The sequence below is a fragment of the Hibiscus syriacus genome, unplaced genomic scaffold, assembly GCF_006381635.1.
Source record: "Hibiscus syriacus cultivar Baekdansim isolate YM2019G1 unplaced genomic scaffold, ASM638163v2 tig00110819_pilon, whole genome shotgun sequence".
NCBI lineage: Eukaryota > Viridiplantae > Streptophyta > Magnoliopsida > Malvales > Malvaceae > Hibiscus > Hibiscus syriacus.
This window is the reverse complement of record NW_024062875.1, coordinates 1,377,833-1,399,951: the sequence shown is the minus strand read 5'-3', so window position 1 is coordinate 1,399,951 and position 22,119 is coordinate 1,377,833. Positions and strand designations below refer to the sequence as shown.

Sequence of the window (22,119 nt, the reverse complement as noted above, 5' to 3'; positions counted from 1 at the left end):
AATTGATAAATATCAACTAATCCTTGTTTTTTTATGTCAAAATGATTGAATGAGGATATATAATATATAGGTAATGCCAAAAGAGAGAATAGTATTATTCAAAACAAGAAAGCAAGTTGTTAACATCTTCCAGCTAAAATTCCATAGTTTACAGCTAAGTTTAGCATCATGAACTGTGAAGGGACCCAAATGTGGACCATTTTGGACCACGTCGCATGTAACATGCAGCCTTTTCGCCTAAATATCATCAGTAATTTCAACCAAAAGAAAATAAAATCTCAAGTTACCAATGTTTTATGGAACCTTTGGGTTCTGCATGAATATGTATGTGAAACAGAGGAAGAAAGAAGGGTGAGTGCTTTGATTGGTTCTTTCCAGTCTTATCCCAAATCCCTATAAATTTGGCAGACCTAACAATAATATAGATGAAGATTTTGTTTCCTTTTGAAGACTTTCAGGAGAGGGAAAAACAATAATATATGACAATTGACAGATACAAAAAGTGTTCCTTTCCCTATTACCTTTTTGATTATATAAAGTCTCAGTTTTTTCCTTTGCTTCAAAGCACAGTACTGTGAAGTGGTGAGGATATCTGGGAAATTCATTTTCCTTTCTTGTTCTTACCCAAGAAAATGGGAAAATTCCATGTTCTTCTTCTCTTGGTTTTCCTCAGTTTCTATTTGTTCCATGGAGGATTATCCAGAGTTGTTAAAGTTAAATCCCAAGGTGGATCAGAAGAAGAATGGGGCTATGTTCAAGTTAGACCAAGTAAGAAAACATGATTCTCATTCATTTTGCTGTGTTTTTTTTAATCTAAATAGCTTAATGTAATGGATTCTGAATTGGGTTTTCTGTTTTTTCTTCTTGTTTTGAATAGAAGCACACATGTTTTGGTGGCTCTATAAAAGTCCTTACAGAGTTGAGCAGCCTTCAAAGCCATGGCCAATCATTCTTTGGTTACAAGGTGGACCTGTAAGTAATCTGTATGAATAAAATACTCAGAGAATAGTTTTTGGATTTTCTTTTTTTGATGTGTTTTGAAAATGTTTTGTAAAGGGTGCCTCAGGAGTAGGAATTGGAAACTTTCAGGAGATTGGGCCATTAGACACTGATTTGAAGCCAAGGAATTCCACTTGGTTGAAAAAGGCTGATCTTTTATTTGTGGTTAGTTTAGTTATCCATTATTCAGCCAAAGAAGTTTTTTTTTTTTTTAATTTTAATGGAAAATTAATGATATATATATATATAGGACAACCCAGTGGGAACAGGGTACAGCTTTGTGGAAGACACACAGATGTTGGTGAAAACTGATGATGAAGCAGCAACTGATTTAACTACGCTGTTGATGGAATTATTCAATAGAAATGAAAGCCTTCAAAAGAGTCCTTTGTACATTGTGGCCGAGTCTTATGGGGGGAAGTTTGCTGTCACCGCTGGATTATCAGTTCTAAACGCCATTGATGCTGGAAAATTGAAGCTAAAACTTGGAGGTAAAAACAAAATAAAATCTTTGTTTCCATTAATAATTCATCCACATAAAGAAATGCTCTCTTTTCATGCATTGAACTGATATTGTAGGAGTTGCCTTGGGAAATAGTTGGATCTCACCAGAGGATTTTGTTGTAAGTGACTTCATTTAAATTGTTGAAATTACCAGGAAATTTCCAGACTTGAATGCTTGCATTGGGGTATTATCTAAGTTTTTTTCTTCTTTTAAACATGGATGATTACAGTTTGCTTGGGGGCCTCTTCTTAAGGATGTTTCCAGGCTAGATATCAATGGCCTGAAAAAATCAAACATGTACCATCGATTTTCCTTTTTTTTTTATCATTGGGGGCCACTAGTCCTTGTATTTTTACAAATTTTGAAATTTGAGCCCGGTGCTTTTAAGAGTTAAAAAATATTTTTATTTAAAAATAACATGCCAATTTGACAAAATTTGATGGAAATATTAAAAGCACCAATGACTACTGGCTCAAATGTATTTTGGTTAGAATATTCTGTCAGTACCTGTACTTAGCAAAGTTTGACAATTGGTCCCTATACTTAGAAAGTTAAAACCTCTTAAAAGTATAGGGACTAATTGTCAAACTTTGCTAAGTACAGGGACTGACAGCATATTCTAACCAAAATACATTTAACCATATATTTATGTTATCTGATAAACCATTTGGAATATCAATTAGTCTAGCAGAGAAGATCAGCCAGCAACTCAAAGATGGCCAGTATATTGATGCAACATATACTTGGAGTCAACTTGAGTCAGTAATTGGTGCCAACAGCAACTCAGTTGTATGCTACTTTTCACTTCATTTTGCCATAGTTAGCCTCAAAAGAAAACCCCTCATCTTTTTGAGTAAAATTTTGCAGGATTTCTACAATTTTCTTCAGGATGCTGGGATGGGACCTGTACCTTTAACAGCTTCAGAATTTTCCAATGGATTTTTTTCAGTCAATAGATACTCAAGATATCTGAGTTCCTTGAGGGTTTCACCGGGCAATGGTGAGGATGACCTTGATGTTTTGATGAATGGGGTCATTAAGAAAAAGCTTAAGATCCCAGATACTGTCACGTAAGCTTTATTTTATCCCTCTGTTTATGAAATATTACAATTTCTGCACACACACAAAAAATTACTCTTTAGAAGTTTTTATCCAAAATTTCAACTTTAATGTGTTTTAACAGATGGGGTGCGCAGTCGGATATTGTTTTCTCATCCCTGGCAGGTGATTTTATGAGGCCAAGAATCGCTGAGGTACAAGCTCAACTTCTAAACTTTTTTAACAAATCTGTAGTCTATAATTTATTTAAATCAAATTAATCCTGGGAAAAAAGAAACGATATTGGATTTAATTTTTTTTAATATATATATTGGTTTTTTATATTTATATGTATTTTAACAAAGATACATGTTATGATGATTAATCCAGGTTGATGAACTACTTTCTAAAGGAGTTAACGTCACTATCTACAGTGGGCAGCTTGATTTGATTTGTGCAACAAAGGGAACTGAAGCCTGGATTGATAAGCTCAGGTATGACTCTTATTTTCCATTCTCTGTCTTATTGGCCCTCCAAGACGACGACGATGACAAAATAATAATAATAATAATAATAATAATAAATAAATGGATTGATATTTTAATTCAGGTGGGAAGGAGTGGGAGATTTTGTAAGCACGGAAAGAAGTCCTCTTTATTGTAGAGAAGAAGCAGCCACAAAAGGGTTCCACAAATCATATAAAAATCTGCAATTTTTCTGGATTCTTGGTGCTGGACACTTTGTAAGTCTTTCAAAATATCTATTGGTTTTAATTAATACATGCAATGATGTTAGTCAAGGTTGGTATTATTAGTATTGATTATGAATCATGTACTGGATGTGCAGGTACCAGTTGAGCAGCCCTGTGTGGGTTTAGACATGGCTGGTGCAATCACACAATCACCAGCTGCTGCTGAATCTTCTTAACCCCAAACAAAAGGAAAGATTTGATAGGATTTGGTCAACATTTCAATAAAAAGGGACAAGGTAAAAAAACAAGAGGGATTGGTTACGTTCAGGAATAGTACTAGTTTCAGAAGCTCAGACCACAGGTGAAGCAATTATTGCATTGATTATGTTGCTCTGCTCCAAGTTATAATTATCAATTATTTCATATATTTTCTTCTTTTTTATTTCTTTTTAAGTTATTATATTGAATGCATGTAAAATATTGATGTGAGCTGAAGGAATAAAGTCTACCATTTGATACAGTAAGATTTTTTTTCCTTTCATGAATTATTTTAGGGAAAATTACACATTTAATATTTAAATTATTAGTTTTGATCCGTTTTAATACCTAAATTTTTATTTTTTTAAAATTATATCTAACGTTTAATTTTGGTTTCATTTTGTACATCATTGTGTTTTTATGGGTAAATTACATCATTCATCACTTAACTATCTTCTCATTCATATTTTGGTACTAAGGTTTAAAAATTTTCAATTTAACTACTCAACTTTCAAATTATTCCTATTTTAATCACTCTAATTTATTTTATTAATAATTTTTGTGACATGACATTTTTTATTATTTTATTAATATATAATTAAAAATAAAAAATAAAATTGAAAGTTAGAGTGATTAAATCAGGAGTAATTTGAAAGTTAAGTAATTAAATTAAAAAATAAAACTTTAATGACCAAAATAGGAGTGAGAAGTTAGTTGAGTGATGAATGATGTAATTTACCCACAAAAAAGGTGTCACGTGCAAATCACCCTTTAAATTTTTAACGACGAAGTACTAAAACAAACTTTAGATATTATTTTTTTTAAAATTAAAAGTTTGGGTATTAAAATATATTAAAATTGATAGTTTAAATATCAAACACGTAATTTACTCATTATTTTAAATGCCAAATCACTTAAGATGATAGTGTGACATATACCAGTCATCTAAAGTGATTGTTTGATATATGTTATATCAATAAAATGATGATACAACATAAGATGCATCAACAATTGAACACATATGAAAATATCACATTAACAACATGTACTGACTGTTAATCAACTATTAATATAAATTGTTTAGACAAAAAAATAAAACGTTGATAGATAAAATACTCAAAAAAAAAAAAAGATAAAATGACTATTTCAGATAATTATACCTTTAAAAAAAACCTTAATATAAAATCCATAAAGGAACAAAAGGCTTCAATTTCAATGACGGTAATTATAATAGGTGTCATTGATATCAAAAGGTAAAAACAAAGTGTTACAAAGTCATAAAATATATGACAGGGAGAAGATATGGCAACAAATAAAGTGGTATGATACTACAGGGCAGTGGTAAAAGGTTTTGGTAAAGGTAAGGAGCTAATGAATAGAGTAAGTGGGCGCATTTTCTTTGAACTTTCCATGCAATGGAGTTTATGGATCATGTCTGTATGTTTTTGTCCAATGAAAACCTCCATGTCTCTATGCTACAGCTGTAAAAGTGAGTGAAATAAGAAGCAATTAGATATTTAAGTAAGTTCACATAAAATTTATTAAATAGTGTATTTATATTAATTAGAACTAAATTACATCTTTTATCAATACACTACGAATTTAATAGACAATATCAGTATTATGTTCATACAATAAATTTGAAATTTTCAACCTAAAATTAACCATTCAAAGATGTACTTAAATATGCCCTTAATTTTATTTGAGGTACAAATATTTCTTTAAATTAAGCAAAGGTCCTTTGTATATGGAAAAACCCAAACAGAAAGGGGGAAAAGAAAAGAAAAGAAAAGAAAAAGAGGGATGTGACACCTACTCGTACTCATCGTTCGTCGCTAGCAAATAAATAATTCAGATTAACCGTTTATTAACTAAATTGAACCATATCAGAACTCGACTCAGATCTTCCACTTTTTTTTTCCTTTCCCAATTCCAAGGAAAATGCAAATGTCTCCGTTCCCATCAGAAAGCGGAGTCGAAGGAGACGACGAGAGAGAAGAAGAAGAAGATGAAGAAGACAGAGACGTAGACGTAGACGACGATGAAGAAGAAGAGGACGATGAAGAAGAGCCGAGGCTTAAGTACCAAAGAATGGGAGGTAGTATCCCTTCCTTGCTTTCCGGCGATTCCGCTTCGTGTATCGCCGTCGCCGAACGCATGATCGCGCTTGGAACGCACGGGGGAACGGTTCATATCCTCGACTTTTTGGGAAATCAGGTGAATCTTCTTTCATTTCAGCTCTTTTGATCTTGTATTTCATTTGGAGTCTTAATTTCTCATTTTATTTTGATATTTCAAATTTCAGTACATTTCCTTGTAATTCAAAATTTTCAATAAGTAAATAAATTTTATTAAGTTAGTTAAGTTAATCTTTTAGCTGCGTTTTGTTATTGATTATATTTTGCTATGCTTAAGATTTTTATTTGGTTGTTTTTAGGTTAAGGAATTTGCTGCTCATTCAGCTGCAGTGAATGACCTTAGTTTTGATATAGAAGGTGAATATATTGGAAGCTGTTCTGATGATGGCTCTGTTGTACTAAATAGCCTTTTCACTGACCAGAAATTGAAATTTGAGTATCATCGTCCTATGAAGGCCATTGCACTTGATCCTGATTATGCAAGGAAATCATCTAGGAGATTTGTAACTGGTGGCTTAGCTGGTCACTTATATTTTAATACCAAAAAGTGGCTTGGCTATAAGGATCAGGTTCGTGAATCGTGATGCTCGATCAACTTTGATTTATTTGAAAATCTTGAATTTTATGGATTCTGAATGTTGTGTATTTTAATGTGGCTTTAGGTTTTGCACTCAGGTGAAGGTCCAATCCATGCAGTAAAATGGAAAACGAGTCTCATTGCTTGGGCTAATGACATGGGAGTAAAAATTTATGATTCTGCAAATGATCAGCAAATTACATTTATAGAAAGACCAAGAGGGAGTCCTCATCCTGAAATCCTGCTTCCACATTTAGTTTGGCAGGTTAGTGAAAAGATTAAAATGGAAAACGTCTAAGTTGTTTCAAACTTTCTTATGTTGTCTAAACTCTAAACTGCTACAATGTTATATGCTATCATTCATTTTTCTGAAGTTTACACTTATCGCAGGCCCTATTCTTTATGAAGCATAGGTTATTCAATCATTTATACCATTTCTCATTGTCTGAACCTATTCAGGATGATACCTTATTAGTGATTGGATGGGGAACTTTCGTGAAGATTGCAGTAATAAGAAGAAATATGAACAAGGGAGCCAATGGAACTTATGAGCGTGTTTTAAGTTCTAACATGAACCAAGTAGATATTGTGGCATCATTTCAGACTAGCTATTACATATCAGGAATTGCTCCTTTTGGTGATGTTTTGGTTGTTCTCGCCTATATTTCTGGTGAAGAAGTTGGAGAGAAGGAATTTAGGAGCACGCTACCATCAAGACAGGTATTTGTCCTTTACAGTTCTGAAAAAAGCTAAGTTTGTCAACATGGTGTACACCCCTGATTTTGAGGCTTTTTGTGCTATCTTTAGTGCATTATCTGTTCCCATTCCTACAAATTTGCCAATTTATCTGGATGGTGTGATGCAATGCTTGACAGAAGCCACGGCAGAGGTTGCACTAGCCGTAACTCCTCTACATTGTTGGTCTGCTTGAACTTTTAGGCTGTGCTTGTATGAAGAATTCTTGTCCGATATGTTGGTCTTGCTTCTCTATACATTCTACTGATCCTTAGTTTTTATAGTTGGTGCGGTGGATTATAGTATCGAATGAATTAGTTAGTATTGCTTTCTCAAGAGTTTCAGACGATGGCTGTTGTTATAATTCTCGTTGCCTATGCATAATCTACTGTAGCAGGGAAATGCACAGAGACCAGAGGTTCGCATAGTGTCTTGGAACAATGATGAATTGGCAACTGATGCCCTACCTGTTCATGGCTTTGAGCACTACAAAGCAAAGGACTATTCGTTGGCTCATGCTCCCTTCTCAGGTTGATATCTCTGTTTTTGAAGCTATGGGTTATTAGACAGAATTTCAATCAATAGTTATAGTGCTTTTCTCATATGAATGTAGGCAGCAGTTATGCCGGTGGACAGTGGGCTGCTGGTGATGAACCAGTATACTATATTGTATCGCCAAAGGATGTCGTCATAGCAAAACCTAGGTTACTTCTGATTCTTTCTATTTTTCTTGTTTCTCGAAGATTAAGCTTGTTTTTCATTAAATAAGGTAAAATAGGAAAAACATTGTGGTTTCTGTAGTACTATGCAGTAAGATATACTTAATTTTTGTGAAATGTAGCAGTATTAATTTGGTGCCGGTTTTCTTATTTTCCCAAAAGGAAGTTGGATTTTCTGAATAACTCTCCTTCCTGATTTAACCCCCCCCCCCCAATTAATATTTTGTCTTGGGAGTATATCTGTTTATCTATCATTACCCTTTAAGTTGATAGAAATCTGTATAAGCTTCCATTGGGCATGATCTGAGGTATCTGTAATACTCTTATAGATTTGCAACTGGGAAAACAGTTATAATGATAAAAAAGAATACTTTTTTTATAGGAATGGAAGGCCTCGTTAAAAACCCCCTTCTTGATTAAGGAGCTTGATAATAAGCTCCTTAATCAGCGGAAGGAGGAAAAGAGTGCCTTGAATTTTATTAATAATGGAAAAATTACATAAGATACAACCATTACACCAATAACAGTACATAAAACTTAAAAACATCCCCTGGCATAAAAGCCTTTACAGTACATAAAACTTAAAAACACCCCCTGCCATAAAAACCTTCACAGTAGATTAAAAAACCATAGTTGACTCCTTGCAATCAACCTATCCCACTCTTAGCTAGATTGTCTGCCTCCCCATTGCACGCTCTTGGAATCCACCTCACTGAATGTACCTTACCAGTGATGAGAGTCGAAATCTGATAGACTATAGACGTTAAGAAAACATGAGCTAAACCCGGGGTCTGAATCCATTCTATTGCAGATTTACAATCAGTCTCGACAATCAACCTACCAACAGATTCCCAATGTGATGATAAAAATATTTCAATGCCTCTTTTAATAGCCTTTAACTCCACAAGTGGAGGAGTTCCTTGAGAAACATTCTCTGAAAAAGTCAAAAGGGTGCAGCAATTCCAATCTCTTAAAATACCTCCAATCCCACCACCCAAGCCATCTCTCCTAACAGATCCGTCAACATTCATCTTAAGAAAATCTACTGGGGGGGAATCCATCGTATGACATGACACTCTTTGTGTTTTGATAGAGAAAACCCATCTGCTAGACATGGATTACCAATCAACACATCCTCCTGTATCGATATCTTAGGGAACTTGGCTAGGAACCATTTAGACAGCCTGAATCTGATAATGAAGAACAAAGACAGCCTGTCAAGAGAAGATCCATTAAAAACCATTGCATTCCTAACTTTCCAAATCGACCAAAAAATGACACCCAGAATGAACTTCCAAATCATCGAGTTCTCCCTCAACTCACCCCAGGAACAAAGAAGAGAAGGAGAGAGAGTCTTTGGGTATAACGAATGATAAGTCCCAAAAATTAACTATTTTGTTCCATAATTCCCAAACAACTTGACAAGAAATGAATAAATGCTGCACTGATTCCTCATGTTTCTTACAAAAAGGACACAGGATATCATCCCCTAGAGATAATCCTCTCTTAACCAACTCAGTTTTCACTGCCACTTTCTGATGAGCAAGCTGCCACAGGAAAGCTTCCACTCTAGGTGGAGCAAATCCCAGCCATACCCCTTTACACCACGGCACACTGCCCCCAAACACATTACCAAAAGTATTTCTGCAAGATTTAACCGAAAACAGTCCATCCCCACTTGCAGACCAAGATAGGAAATCTTCCACCAACTCTGACAGTTGAATATCCTTCAGCTTAGACATCAAATCCATCCACTGATTCAACTCCCAATCGCACAAATTCCTTCTTGTTTCAACATTCCACACCCAACCACTCGGTTCCACGCTACCAAAATCTACAACCTTCCCCCATTTAATAGGGGAAAGCACGTAAATTCTAGGAAACATAATCTTTAGTGGAACATAATCTGCCCATACATCATTCCAAAAAGAAATAGATGTTCTATTTCCCACTTGCAACTTCGCATTTGATCTAAGACAGTCACCTTCCGAATCATTCTTCAAAATATTATTGGCTATACCTCTCCAAATCCAAGAAGATTGAGGAGAAGTAACCTCCCTAATGGACATTGTATTGCAACTTACCTTGTGTTTGCTACACAACACACCTTTCCATAGGGAATTTCTATCATTGGCAAATTTCCACACCCACTTACCTAGTAGAGCCCGATTAGTGAGGTTCAAATCTAGTACACCCAGACCACCACAGTTCAATGGCCTACAAACCGTGCTCCATTTCACCCAATGAATCTTCCTCTTTTCCTCCTTATCGCCCCATAGAAAATTAGCTAATAAGGAATTTAACTTCTTACCAATTTTGCAAGGCATTTTTTTTTTGATAAGATTAGAAGGCCTCATTAAAAACCTCATTCTTGATTAATGGATCTTGAAAAGAAGCTCCTTAATCATTGGAAGGAGGAAAAGAGCGCCTTAGATTTTCATAAAAGAAAATAAGATTACAACCTCGATAAATATCTTCGAAATAACCCTTACAACAATCTATAAATCCCACCCGAACAGGAATCAAATGCTAAACTGAAACAACAAACAACGAAAAAATTAGCCTATTCCAGCCTTTGCTAAAGCATCGGCGTCCATATTAGCTGACCTAGCAACCCAATTTATAACCCCCCCCCCAAAGATCTAGCTGACCTAGCAACCCAATTTATAACCCCCCCCCCCAAAGATCTAAGATTGTCAACTATATCACTAACAACGAAAGCATAAACAACTGGGCATGAATTGACATTGTTGATCCAGTCTACTGCTACCCTGCTATCACTCTCAACAATCAACCTATCTTTGACCCTCCCTTGAGCAGAAGCATATAATGAAATACCCCTCTGAATAGCTTTAAGTTCGATCATAGTCGGAGGTCCCGGACCAGCTGACTCTTGAAAAGAACCTAGGACTGAACCTGAATGATCCCTCCAAATACCTCCTATACCCGATTTCTTCCAGTCACTACTAACGGCTGCGTCCACATTCAATTTAAAAAAACCAGAAGGGGGAGGTCCCCAAGGGAATGAGGAAGACTTCATAGAGCTGTAGGGCGAGTAGGAATCTGCTAATGAAGGATCCATAATCAAGGAATCCTTATGAATAGAAATGTCCTTGTGCTTAGCTAGAAACCAAGAAGCCAGCCTAACTCGTGATAAGAAAAATAACTCTAACTGATCAAGCTTTCCCCCTTCAAAGACAATAAAATTTATGGCCTTCCAAATGGTCCAAATGATAGCCCCAGGAATGAAAGTCCAAATAGAAGAATTTGATTTCAACTCATCCCAAGCAGTAAGAAAGGTTTTTGCATCAGCAGGAAACACAGAACTAAATCTCCAAAAATTATAAAACTTGTACCACAAAGCCCATGCAACCGAACATGTAAAGAATAAGTGCGTGGAAGTTTCCTCAACCAATTTAAAAAGAGGGCATAAATCATCCTCGATACCGAACATTCAAGTTTTTGCAAGGCATTTTAAACAGCGATAAGAAAAAAATTGGTAAGGAAGTTAATACCGACTTCAATAATACTGTCCTTCTAGCCAAAGACAAACAGGACGCTTTCCACCCAGCAAGTTTGGAACTGAAGTTCTTAAATACAGGATCCCATAAAGCCTCTGAATTTTTCTTAGCACCCAGTGGAAGACCCAAATATTCTGTTGGAAAAGAACCAACTGAACAGCCCACTTGGACTGCCCAATCTGTTAATACATCATGCTCCATATTAATTCCAAACAGCTTGCTCTTCTCCAAATTTAGATGCAAACCTGCCATAATACTAAAAATCCTCAACACCCTTTTAACATTCTTGATCTGAGTTAGAGAGGCTTGACAAAAAATGATTAAGTCATCGGCGAACTGCAAATGAGACAACCTAGCAGAATTTTCCGATTTCCCAATAACAAAGCCTTGGAACAAACCCCTGTCGACTGCTTTAGAAATCATCAAGTGGAGCATCTCACCTACGATGTTAAATAGGAGAGGAGAGAGACGACAACCTTGTCTAAAACCTTTGGCCATAGGAAACTCTTCCGAAGGAGACCCATTAACGAGTATCGAGATGGAGGCTGTTGAAAGGCACTGAGAAATCCACGAGGACCATCTATTCCCAAAACCCATCTCTGCCATTGCTCTTGTCGAAACGATTTTTTTCTTAAAGGTGAAAAGGTGAGATTTTTAAAAAAAACCACATTTTTTCGTAATTATCTCTTTTTATTGAGTTTTAATTTAAAAACAAATGTGATTTGAAAACCTCTCGTTTCGAAAAAAATTCAGATTTCCTTTATGATCGAAAAAATATAGTTCAAAGAGTCGCCACCAATCTTTGATTAGGGTGTGATTGGGCACCCAAAAATGTTTGTTATTTTAAATAAAAATTAATTTTTATTAAAACAATAAATTGAGGTCTGCGTTACCAAAATCCGAGTTCGGGAGTCGGTTACGTGTGGGGAAGGATTAGCACCCCCACAACGCCCTAAATCGGTACCTAGTCGATTAATTAACGTCTTTGCAATGAACTTTACAAATTCAAATTTAATTTAATTTTTGATCCAATAAAACAATGATGTAAAATTAAAAAAACATTCAAAAGCACTCCAATAAATTAAATTAAAATTACCGAGTCATTTTAGAAAGAAAAAGAATGTTCGATTATTTACAAATATCGAGACCAGATCTTAAAAGTTATAACAACCTTTTCTCGATATATTTAAATAAACGAACATTTCTTTTTCTCTCATTCTCAAATTTTAGGTGACGAGTCAATTTTTTGTTTCACTTTCGGGATATACTTTCATTTTAAAATTATCAAAAGCGGACCTCAAATCAGTTATGACTGCCCACTTCAATAATTTTAAACTGAGAGGATATTACCCTTAGTCCAATTATGAATACGGTCGAGTGATGCATGTGAGGATATCATACGAAGACTAACTAAAATATGTCATGCATTCAAACAAATTTCTAAGTCTATAAAAATATTCACATGCATTTATGGTTATCTATCTTACAAAGAAAATCTTAAATTCTTAATATTCTAAGATTATTAAACCTATCATACTCCTATTAATATGTTACAAGGGCTTTCATGCTAAATAAATTATACGATATATGTATACATACATTAACACGCACATTCATTAAAATAAAATAAAAACATACTGTGAATAACCCAATCTTGAATTTAATACCATAAAGGATGAAAAATAGCTAAACATCAAATTATTAACCAAAATATAAATTGATTAGTACATCACTCAAGTCTGCCATAGGACTAAATTGTCAAACATCAAAACTCACAAGCTAAATGCAAAAATAAACGAAAAATGAAAAATAACATAAGCTGGTGACCAAAACAGAATGCGCGTGAACTAGTAGAACCGAATTACGAAAACGGAAAAGACTGACTCAAGGACTAAAATATAATTAATTAAAAGATACTGGACTTCGCACCTAATTACTCCCTAACGACCTATAACACGGATGATAATATAACTCTCAAAACGTCACCGTCTCGACCCATTCCAAACGACGTCGTATCACTCCTGGACTCAAAACGCTGCCGTTTTGACTCAGTTCTAAACGACGCTGTTTTGATTACTGAATGTATATGATACTTAGGGCAAAATTTTTTACTTGGTTCATTATTCTCTTCATCCTTAAACCGACCCTCGCCGTTCTCTCATCCTTTCTCCCTCAAGGCTTCGCTGAGAAAACCCAAAACCCGATCATCTCCCCCCTCGCTCAGGACCTAGACTCGCAAGCCAAACCTAAACCCCCTCCTAAATTCCTAAAATCGACATAGATCTAAGGTCAAAAGAGGTTACCTTGAACGACTGGTGGTGGTTTTGGCCCTAAGCGATGTGAGTGAGTTTCTTCAAACGAATAAAGGTACGGGGTTCGTTTTCTATTTTTCAGCTGTTTCGCTCTCTGGTTCTGAATATTTTTCTTTGTTTCGTGAATCTCTTGTTTGTTGTGGTTGGTCCTTCTTTCTCTAGTGATTTACTTACTCGTGTTCATACCATACACATATAAAGCACTGAAAAATGAAACAGAAGAAAAAAAAATAAATACCTTAATGAATGCTATGATTTTCTTTCGAACCACAGGAAAAAAGAAATCTGGAAAATTTCTTTGTATTGATCTTAAAAGATTCTCTTACACTTGTTGCTTTCAGTTTTCTCTCTAATCCCTATACGAGAAATTTCCCTCTGATTTTTTTTCTTTGTTGTTGTCCCCTTTTTTTCTCTTCCCCCCTTGAAGTATTTTTTTTTCGTTGTGTCTACGTGAAGTCCCTCATTTCTGATGGTTTCCAGTAGTTAAACAAAACTGACCTCCCCTGTTCTTTCTTTGCGTGTCCCACGTTTCTGGTAGTTATTTCCCCACTATCTCTTTTTTTCTGGTTTCTAACTTCCCAGACAAATTAAGCATCTACAGCTCTAAATAAAATTGGCCATTCCACATAATCGTAAGCTCTACGAAAATCAACCTTTAGAACAACCCCTTGCAACCCTTGTTTTCTCCTATAGTCGATTCCTTTATTCGCAATAAAAGAACAATCCAACAGCTGTCTCCCCGGTACAAAAGCAAACTGGGATATTATGTGGTGTGTTTTTCTGGAAATGGTGAGTTTTGTTTGAATTTTGATGTCAAGATTCTCCTAATATGGACTTTGATATTTATAATAATCTCTGGATTTGTGCATAGTGTATTAAAATGATGGCCAATATTTTATGTGGCACGTTTTATAATACTGGTCAGTACCTTCACAATTTTGACACTTTAGGGATGCTGAGGATCACATTGCATGGCTTCTTCAACACGGATATCATGAAAAAGCTTTAGCAGCAGTTGAGGCTGGGCAGGGACGGACTGAACTCCTTGATGAAGTAACTTTCTTCTTTTTAATGACTTGATATCACTTACCATGTAAATCTTCTGGCTTAATATCTAATCTTTGCATTATTATGAAAGATTCTGGCTACAAGCTAATGTATTTTAGTTTTGATGTATGGTGAACTGATCTCTTATTTCCGATTTCATTTGTTGCCCTAAATAATTCTAATTCCTTTGTGCATGTAATTACTAAAGTTAGTTGTTGTTTTCTTCACCTTATGTGTAGGTGGGATCTAGATACCTTGATCATTTGATAGTCGAAAGGAAATATGCTGAGGCTGCATCCTTGTGTCCCAAATTGTTGCGGGGATCTGCTACAATTTGGGAGAGGTAGTGAAAATCATTTTATGCAACTCTTTCCATATGTTTCTTGTTAATCACTTGCAATTGCTTTGACAGATGGGTATTCCATTTTGCTCATCTCCGTCAACTTCCTGTATTGGTTCCGTATATGCCAACAGAACACCCAAGGCTGCGTGATACTGCTTATGAGGTTGGTCGAGACTGCAACTTGTGAAAATGTTCATGTAGTCTTCTTTTATAGTTTTCATGTGTCAATCTTGGAATGAAAACCACTTGTTTGTTATGCTGCAGGTTGCTCTTGTGGCTCTGGCAACAAATGCATCATTTCATAAGGATCTTGTGTCAACTGTTAAATCTTGGCCACGTGCCATTTATTCTGTGTTGCCTGTTATTTCTGCAATTGAGCCCCAGTTAAACACTTCATCAATGACTGATGCCCTTAAAGAGGTTTATGAGTCTGTTTCTAATTGTCTGATGTGAATTGAATCTGTTGATGCTACATATGTTGAATGACCCTATCCTTTTTTCTTGATAGGCACTTGCAGAGTTGTATGTTACCAATGGGCAGTACGAGAAAGCTTTTTCACTGTATGCTGATGTAAGTATTTCCATGTAAATTTGTGCATAGATAAATATATTTGTCAACCTTAAAATTATGTCTGATGCAAATTGCTCATGGAAACTAGGCTTTTATCCATTCTCTAGTTGGATATTTCATTGTTTCTTTCTTAATGTACATACTTATCTGTGATTTCAGCTCATGAAGCCAGATATATTTGACTTCATTGAAAGGCACAACTTACAAGATTCTATTCGGGAAAAGGTATGGTTATGGAAGTGCATATGAAATATTTGGGCTAGTTTGCTTTCTCAAAAAATGATTGTTTTTGTAGAGAATGTCAATACCTCTACATATGAGGTCAGTCTTGTAAATTATGAAACTGATTCTTTACAAAATCTCACTACTTAGGTTTACACTTGTTTATGTTAGATTCATTTGGAATTTCAACCAAAAATAGTGGCAAAAGATTAGCTCTTTCTATTCAATAAAACTATTGGGTAAAGAAGAGCAAAAAGTAACTGAAAAAGAAAATTTTGTTTATTTCCTTTATTAATAAGCAATTTTAATGCCTAAAATACTATGTGCGTGGTGCAGGTTGTCCAGTTGATGACTGTAGATTTTAGGCAATCTGTCAATTTGTTGATCCAAAATAGGAACTTAATTACACCATCCGAAGTTGTTTCACAGCTTCTGAATACTGGAAATAAGTGTGATTCAAGATATTCCTTGCATTTATATCTGCATTCTTTGTTTGAAGTAAACCCACATGCTGGCAGGGATTTTCATGATATGCAGGTATGAAATAGGCAACTACATTGGTGTTTTAATATCTTTTATGTAAATATTGGTGGCATCATATGCTTTGAAATTGTCTTTTTTTTTTTTGACATTTGTTACGTATCTAAATTTCATACATTGCAGAGGCCAAATTCTTTTCCCTGTTCTGTGTGTGGTTAATGGTTGAAGAAACAAAATGGCAGTAGGTTCCAAAATTAGTCCTACAGAGTTTGACTACATAAGACCAGCCATATCACTTTAAACAGTTTATATGGGTTCCAAAATTATCTTTTTTTTCTTTACTTAGTTTTGTTAGTTTGGGTGCGACGTGTTTGTTAGAAGGATTTGGATTTTACAAATGATGGGCATGAGTGACATCCGTTTATATGGTATATAGTGATTTTATTTAATTGGTGTTTGAAGGAATTTGGATTTGTAAGTGATGTAAATCTTAAATTTTACTTACTATTAGTAATATTCTATATAGATCTAGTCATCTAGGTATATTTGTGGGTAGTTATATACTACACTGGGAACCCCAAAAGCAATTTACTTAAACAACTGTTACCGACTTGTACCATTCTTTTTAGGAAAACAAATCACCTGTCCAATATGGTATTAACAACCTTGGAAAATTTCCCTTTGGTTCATGTTTCTTGTTATTTTTGTCTGCTTTTGATGCCATCTTAACATGTTAATTATTATTGCCTGTGAACATGCTCTTGTCTAGCCCTCAATGCTTATGGCTGTGCATTGAGTCTTGCTATTGGGAAAGGTGCATGTTATGTTAATTGCATTTCTGATTATGTATTGTCTATTTTCTTTCTGTGATAGGTAGAACTTTATGTTGAGTATGATCCAAAGATGCTACTTCCTTTTCTTCGCAGTAGTCAACATTACACGTTGGAAAAGGTTTGGATAGTCTAAATATTGCTATATAATGATGGAATCATAATTTCCAATATTAGTTATATTATGATGGCGTCTTAATTTTCCAAACTAATGCGGGCCGAAATTCAACATCAGGCGTACGAAGTCTGTGCCACAAAAGACCTTTTAAGGGAGCAAGTATTCATTCTTGGAAGAATGGGAAACTCAAAACAGGCTCTGGCAGTCATCATAAATGAATTAGGAGATATCAAAGAGGTATGTCTTCAGCTGTTGCTTTATATTTGTGTTTCTGGCAATTTTAAGGATTGGTACTTAAGATAAAAGTTTATTTATCCTCCACAGGCTGTAGAATTTGTGACCATGCAGCATGATGATGATCTTTGGGAAGAACTAATTCACCAATGCCTCAACAAACCTGAAATGGTAATGACATAAAATGCAGTCTGGAAATATGCATGTCATATGATGATTAGCTATATTCCTCTTGTCTCGAACTTTTTCTTCCTAATCTCTCACTGATTGGCAGGTGGGCATCTTATTGGAACACACTGTTGGCAATCTGGATCCTCTCTATATTGTAAATATGGTGCCCAATGGCCTAGAGATACCTCGGTTAGTATTCTCTTTTTGTCAAGGGAAATTTGTGAATTGCAGTTGAGCTGAATTTTCTATTTCCAAGTAATTTGCATGTATAGTATCATAGACGTTTCTTAGTTTAAAAATATTAAAAAAGGGGAAAAGGGGAAAAGGGTGAAAGGAAAACCTTAGAGGATTCACTGTCGATGGAAGTCACACTATCATTATCCATCTTTTATCTGATAATTAATTAACAAAGCCATGATTCGTACTTGTATCAAGCTCAAATTTAGTTGGAGCTGTTGATTTAATTGTCTTTAAAGTGGTTAAGCATTTGGTGCAGACTCTAGGAAGAAAAGCCTGAGGTTTGTGCTGGAACACAACAATTGTAATCTTTGCCCCATCTTTAAGTGAGCTTTTCCATATATAAATCGTACTACCAAACTGATCTGTCCATATTTTTGCATGCAATGGCAACTGTCTATAACGAACTGTTATATAACCTGCATTGTCGTCAAATTTTATGATGCTAAACTATTTCTTTATGCAAACAGAGATAATGAATCAGAAAAAGTCACCAAATTACTTATGTACATCCTACCCTTATCTTTCATCGCTTCGATCTTTAATTATGCCCCCAAGACTTCCATATGGAGCATCCAACCAACCCATAGAGCTTCAAATTGCAGGGATCTAAGCTGAATCACTTTATCTACTTACAGAAATTCAACATAATCTTCTATGTTATTTTCAGGCTCAGGGATCGTCTAGTCAAAATTATTACTGATTACAGAACTGAAACTTCCCTTAGACATGGGTGCAATGATATACTCAAGGTACTACTACTCATCCTCTTTGCGTTTATTATAATACTTGAAATTCCGATCTGAAGGACCTGACATTTGGGTACATGTGAAATATACAGGCTGATTGTGTTAATCTGTTGGTTAAATACTACAATGAAGCGAAACGAGCAGTTTGCTTGAGTAACGAAGATGATGCTCGACTCAAGATGGATGCAAGTGGAGCTTCTCAAACTATAACACCTAGCGTGCGATACATGGATGTCAAGTCTAAAACTAGGGGAGGTGGAAGATGTTGCATGTGTTTTGATCCTTTCTCTATACAAAATGTATCAGTGGTCGTGTTCTTTTGCTGTCATGCTTATCACACAACTTGCTTGATGGACTCCACCGAAACAAATACCAGCAGCAAAAAGGAGACTGGAGCCGCCTCTGAAGGGCTATACGAGTACGAGGAAGATGATGCTGATGACAACAGCAGTCATACTGCTGATCCTCAGATGCGATGTATTCTATGTACTACAGCTGCGAATTAAGTTTGCTTTGCATGCCTTTATGTGCATGTGTGGTGTTAAAAAAATTTCAGGTGGTCGTTTAAGTTTTCCGCATCTTGTGCTCGTTCCTGTTGACAGTCACGTTTCTTTCTTTCTCGTCTCATTATTCGTTTGAATGTTGTTGTGCCTCAATTAATGGCAACTTATGTATTATACATCCCCATGTAATTATTGGAAAGTGTAATTAATCCTTTTTGGCGGTTGATTTATGTAGTGTATCTCGCAGTCCAGACAGAGTTTTTCAATGAAATAATATGCTATGATTTGCAGCGAGAGCTGGACCAGAACCACAATCTATTTTTAACTGTATTGCGAAAGTCGTAAATGACAATATTATATTTTTGGTACAAGTTAGATCAAAGCTTAGTACAAGATTTTTTTATTATTTTGGTTGACATTTGTTGGGTGTAGAAATAAATAATATATATACTATGCGTAAAATAACATAAATATATTAATTTATATAAATAAAAAATAAATATGAAATATGGACATTGAAATGAGAAAATAACACCTATTTTCAAGCAAGGTGAAAGTCTAAAATTTGTAGTTGATTGACAATTGATATGCAAAAGCCGACAAAAGAATATTTACTTGGAAAAAAAATCCCAATGTGCAATTTGTCTGGAACTGTTTACTGTTGTCTGTTGATGCCGGCTGGTGAATCTCTTGTTGCATAATAAAAAAGGGTAATTAATCAAAGCAATAGTCATAAAAAAATGCCTCAAAGGCCTTTCATTTCTGAGCTGAAGTTCCATAGCTAATGGAGTCACAAAGAATGTTCTTCCGGTTTCCAAAAGTGCTTCTTCTGCTCCCAACACTATGCTTATCAGCGGCATATCCTTGGACGACAACGAGCTACGGTGCGATAAAAAAAACCGTGATGACAAAGGAAGATGGGAGCCTCCCGACAGAATTTTCGACATACTAATATGAACAAACGTTAGATCATTTCAATTACAAATACGAGAGCTACCTTACGTTCCCACAGAAATACATTGCGAATTACAAGTATTGGGGTGGGGCTAATGCGAGTTCTCCCATCTTCGTTTACCCGGGTGACGAGGCCAGCAGTATCGATGGGATTGCTATCAATGCTGGATTCATGATTCATCTTGCTTCTCGCTTTAAAGGTCTTCTTCTATTCATAGAGGTATGCCACTATTTGCTTGGTACGTATTTGGAAATAAGTTCGATGACATGATCTTCATGTGTAAAAGAAGATTTGAGCATAATATTCACCGGCTTAGAGTAAAACGGCCGCTGCTAATACATTAATGGACTCATTGATTATAGCATCGTTATTATGGAGATTCAATGCCATTCGGATATAAATACATAGCCTGCCAAAATGCCTCAACACTTGGATTCTTAAGCTCAACACAAGCTTTAGCAGATTACGCAAAGTTGATAATCGACCTCAAGAGAAATCTATCAGCTGAAAACTGCCCAGTTATTGCCATTGGAGGATCTTACTGTGGAAGTACATTCATAATTTACTTGTCCTCTCTCAATTATATCTATATATATTCTGAAACTGATTCTTCATAATAACTCAGTGCTGGCATCTTGGTTTCGCCTCAAATATCCCCATATCACTATTGGTGCATTAGCCTCATCTGCTCCAATTCTCTACTTTGATGATCTCACTCCTCAAAATGCCTATCATGTGATCGTTACCAAGGATTTCAGAGTTAAAAGACGTTTTCATATGAATCTTTTTACGTGCTTTGTTACTTGCATTATCTATGTGCTCTTGATTCTTGTATTGTTACTTGTGCAGGAAACAAGCGAGAATTGTTATAACACTATAAGACAATCTTGGTTCGAAATCGACAGTGTTGCAGAGCATCCGAATGGCCTAATGAATCTCAGCAGCATATTCAATTCTTGCATGTAAGTTTGATGGGAGTTTTTTGAATCTTGGTTCAAATGAAATTCTCTTGTTAGTCTAAGGTAATTAATCCCTTTTTATCTGCTCAAATTTGAAGGCCTTTGTACTCCTCTGAACAGCTGAAGGGGTTTCTAGGATTTATCTATGTATATTCAGCTCAGAATGACAATGGTTCATCGGTCCGACATATATGCGGCGCCATTGATGGAGGAGCACAAGGAAGTGATATTCTGGGAAAAGTTGCTAGAGGGCTTAATGCCAGTTTCTTTGGGGCACACTCATGCAATGATATATTTGAAATCAACCCAAACAATGGCAGTGCATGGTTTTGGCAGGTAATTCAACCATTTCATATCACCCATTATTATTATCAGGCCTTGATTGATTCCACTGAAACATATCTCTGCAAATGATCATCTCAGACTTGTACTGAAATGGTAATGCCAATTGGCCATGGTGAAAACGATACAATGTTCCAAGCATATCCTTTTGATATGGAAAAGTATACCAGAACCTGCCTCGACATCTTCGCCGTGTCGACGAGGCACCATTGGATCACCACTGAATTCGGAATGAAAAAACATTGCAGGACATAAAATCTGTACTTGGAAATTTTGCAAGCAACATCATCTTCTCCAATGGTCTACGTGACCCGTGGGGTGCTGGAGGGTGAAGAACTAACACTCTTTAAATGAACCCTTCTTTATCATGCTTTATTTTACATTTTGCCAAACCATTTTTTTTGCAGAGTTTTGTACAGCATATCAGATACCATTGTTGCAGTATATACAAACGAAGGCTCCCATTGTATGGATATAAACACTCCTAGCACTAATGATCCCAACTGGCTGGTCGAGCAACGAGACAGGGAGATGAACATCATCGGAGGCTGGATTGAAGAACATAATGCAAAACTGGCCAAAAGATTGGGTTCTGAGGATAAGCAAAACTGAAAATTTGTGCCAAAAGGACGACATTATCAATTGTTTGTCTACATATATCAAAATCAATGAAGCCAAACAAGACTTTGGTCTTCCTGTCTCAATCAACTTTTTAACTATATATATATAAAAAAATTCACATTTTATATATAATAATGTTCGAATTCAGATCACTAATGGAAAAACATATCCTGCACATTTAAATCTAATCAATAAGAATCAATTTCTTTGTAAAAATTTGGGAAGATATACTTGAGAATTGAGA

General features: G+C 35.5%; 2 protein-coding genes and 1 pseudogene across 3 annotated transcripts; all 3 read left to right on the top strand.

The window, feature by feature from the left end:
* The first annotated feature begins 558 nt into the window (after window positions 1-558).
* Window positions 559-3,481, top strand: LOC120142007 (serine carboxypeptidase-like 51). Its single transcript, XM_039156770.1, has 12 exons — window positions 559-768; window positions 878-972; window positions 1,057-1,164; window positions 1,250-1,490; window positions 1,579-1,622; window positions 1,734-1,801; window positions 2,188-2,293; window positions 2,372-2,574; window positions 2,688-2,757; window positions 2,933-3,036; window positions 3,152-3,284; window positions 3,389-3,481. The coding sequence occupies exons 1-12, from the start codon at window positions 633-635 to the stop codon at window positions 3,467-3,469; spliced, it is 1,389 nt and encodes a 462-aa protein (XP_039012701.1). The 5' UTR covers window positions 559-632; the 3' UTR covers window positions 3,470-3,481.
* A 1,807-nt stretch (window positions 3,482-5,288) lies between these two features.
* Window positions 5,289-19,234, top strand: LOC120142005 (vacuolar protein sorting-associated protein 41 homolog). 2 transcript variants are annotated; one of them, XM_039156768.1, is made up of 19 exons: window positions 5,289-5,708; window positions 5,929-6,198; window positions 6,292-6,471; window positions 6,666-6,926; window positions 7,339-7,471; window positions 7,555-7,645; window positions 14,444-14,546; window positions 14,780-14,883; window positions 14,953-15,046; window positions 15,148-15,303; window positions 15,392-15,454; window positions 15,614-15,679; window positions 16,013-16,213; window positions 17,030-17,107; window positions 17,222-17,341; window positions 17,429-17,509; window positions 17,613-17,698; window positions 18,417-18,498; window positions 18,588-19,234. In XM_039156768.1, exons 1-19 carry the CDS (start codon window positions 5,433-5,435, stop codon window positions 18,999-19,001), a joined length of 2,859 nt encoding a protein of 952 aa, XP_039012699.1. In that variant the 5' UTR covers window positions 5,289-5,432; the 3' UTR covers window positions 19,002-19,234. The 2 variants fall into 2 exon arrangements, with proteins under 2 accessions (XP_039012699.1, XP_039012698.1); XM_039156767.1 differs by having other exon boundaries at window positions 7,336-7,471.
* A 668-nt stretch (window positions 19,235-19,902) lies between these two features.
* LOC120142112 lies at window positions 19,903-21,866 on the top strand (annotated as a pseudogene).
* Window positions 21,867-22,119: the final 253 nt, after the last annotated feature.

Bases quoted from the DNA above. Each gene is read 5' to 3' on its own strand.
- LOC120142007 (XM_039156770.1), top strand. From the start codon at position 633: ATGGGAAAATTCCATGTTCTTCTTCTCTTGGTTTTCCTCAGTTTCTAT. The intron at 1,165-1,249 runs GTTAGTTTAGTT...ATATATATATAG, and splicing joins AGGCTGATCTTTTATTTGTG to GACAACCCAGTGGGAACAGG. The intron at 2,758-2,932 runs GTACAAGCTCAA...TGATTAATCCAG, and splicing joins TGAGGCCAAGAATCGCTGAG to GTTGATGAACTACTTTCTAA.
- LOC120142005 (XM_039156767.1), top strand. From the start codon at position 5,433: ATGCAAATGTCTCCGTTCCCATCAGAAAGCGGAGTCGAAGGAGACGAC. The intron at 15,455-15,613 runs GTAAGTATTTCC...CTGTGATTTCAG, and splicing joins CTTTTTCACTGTATGCTGAT to CTCATGAAGCCAGATATATT. The intron at 16,214-17,029 runs GTATGAAATAGG...TTTCTGTGATAG, and splicing joins GGGATTTTCATGATATGCAG to GTAGAACTTTATGTTGAGTA.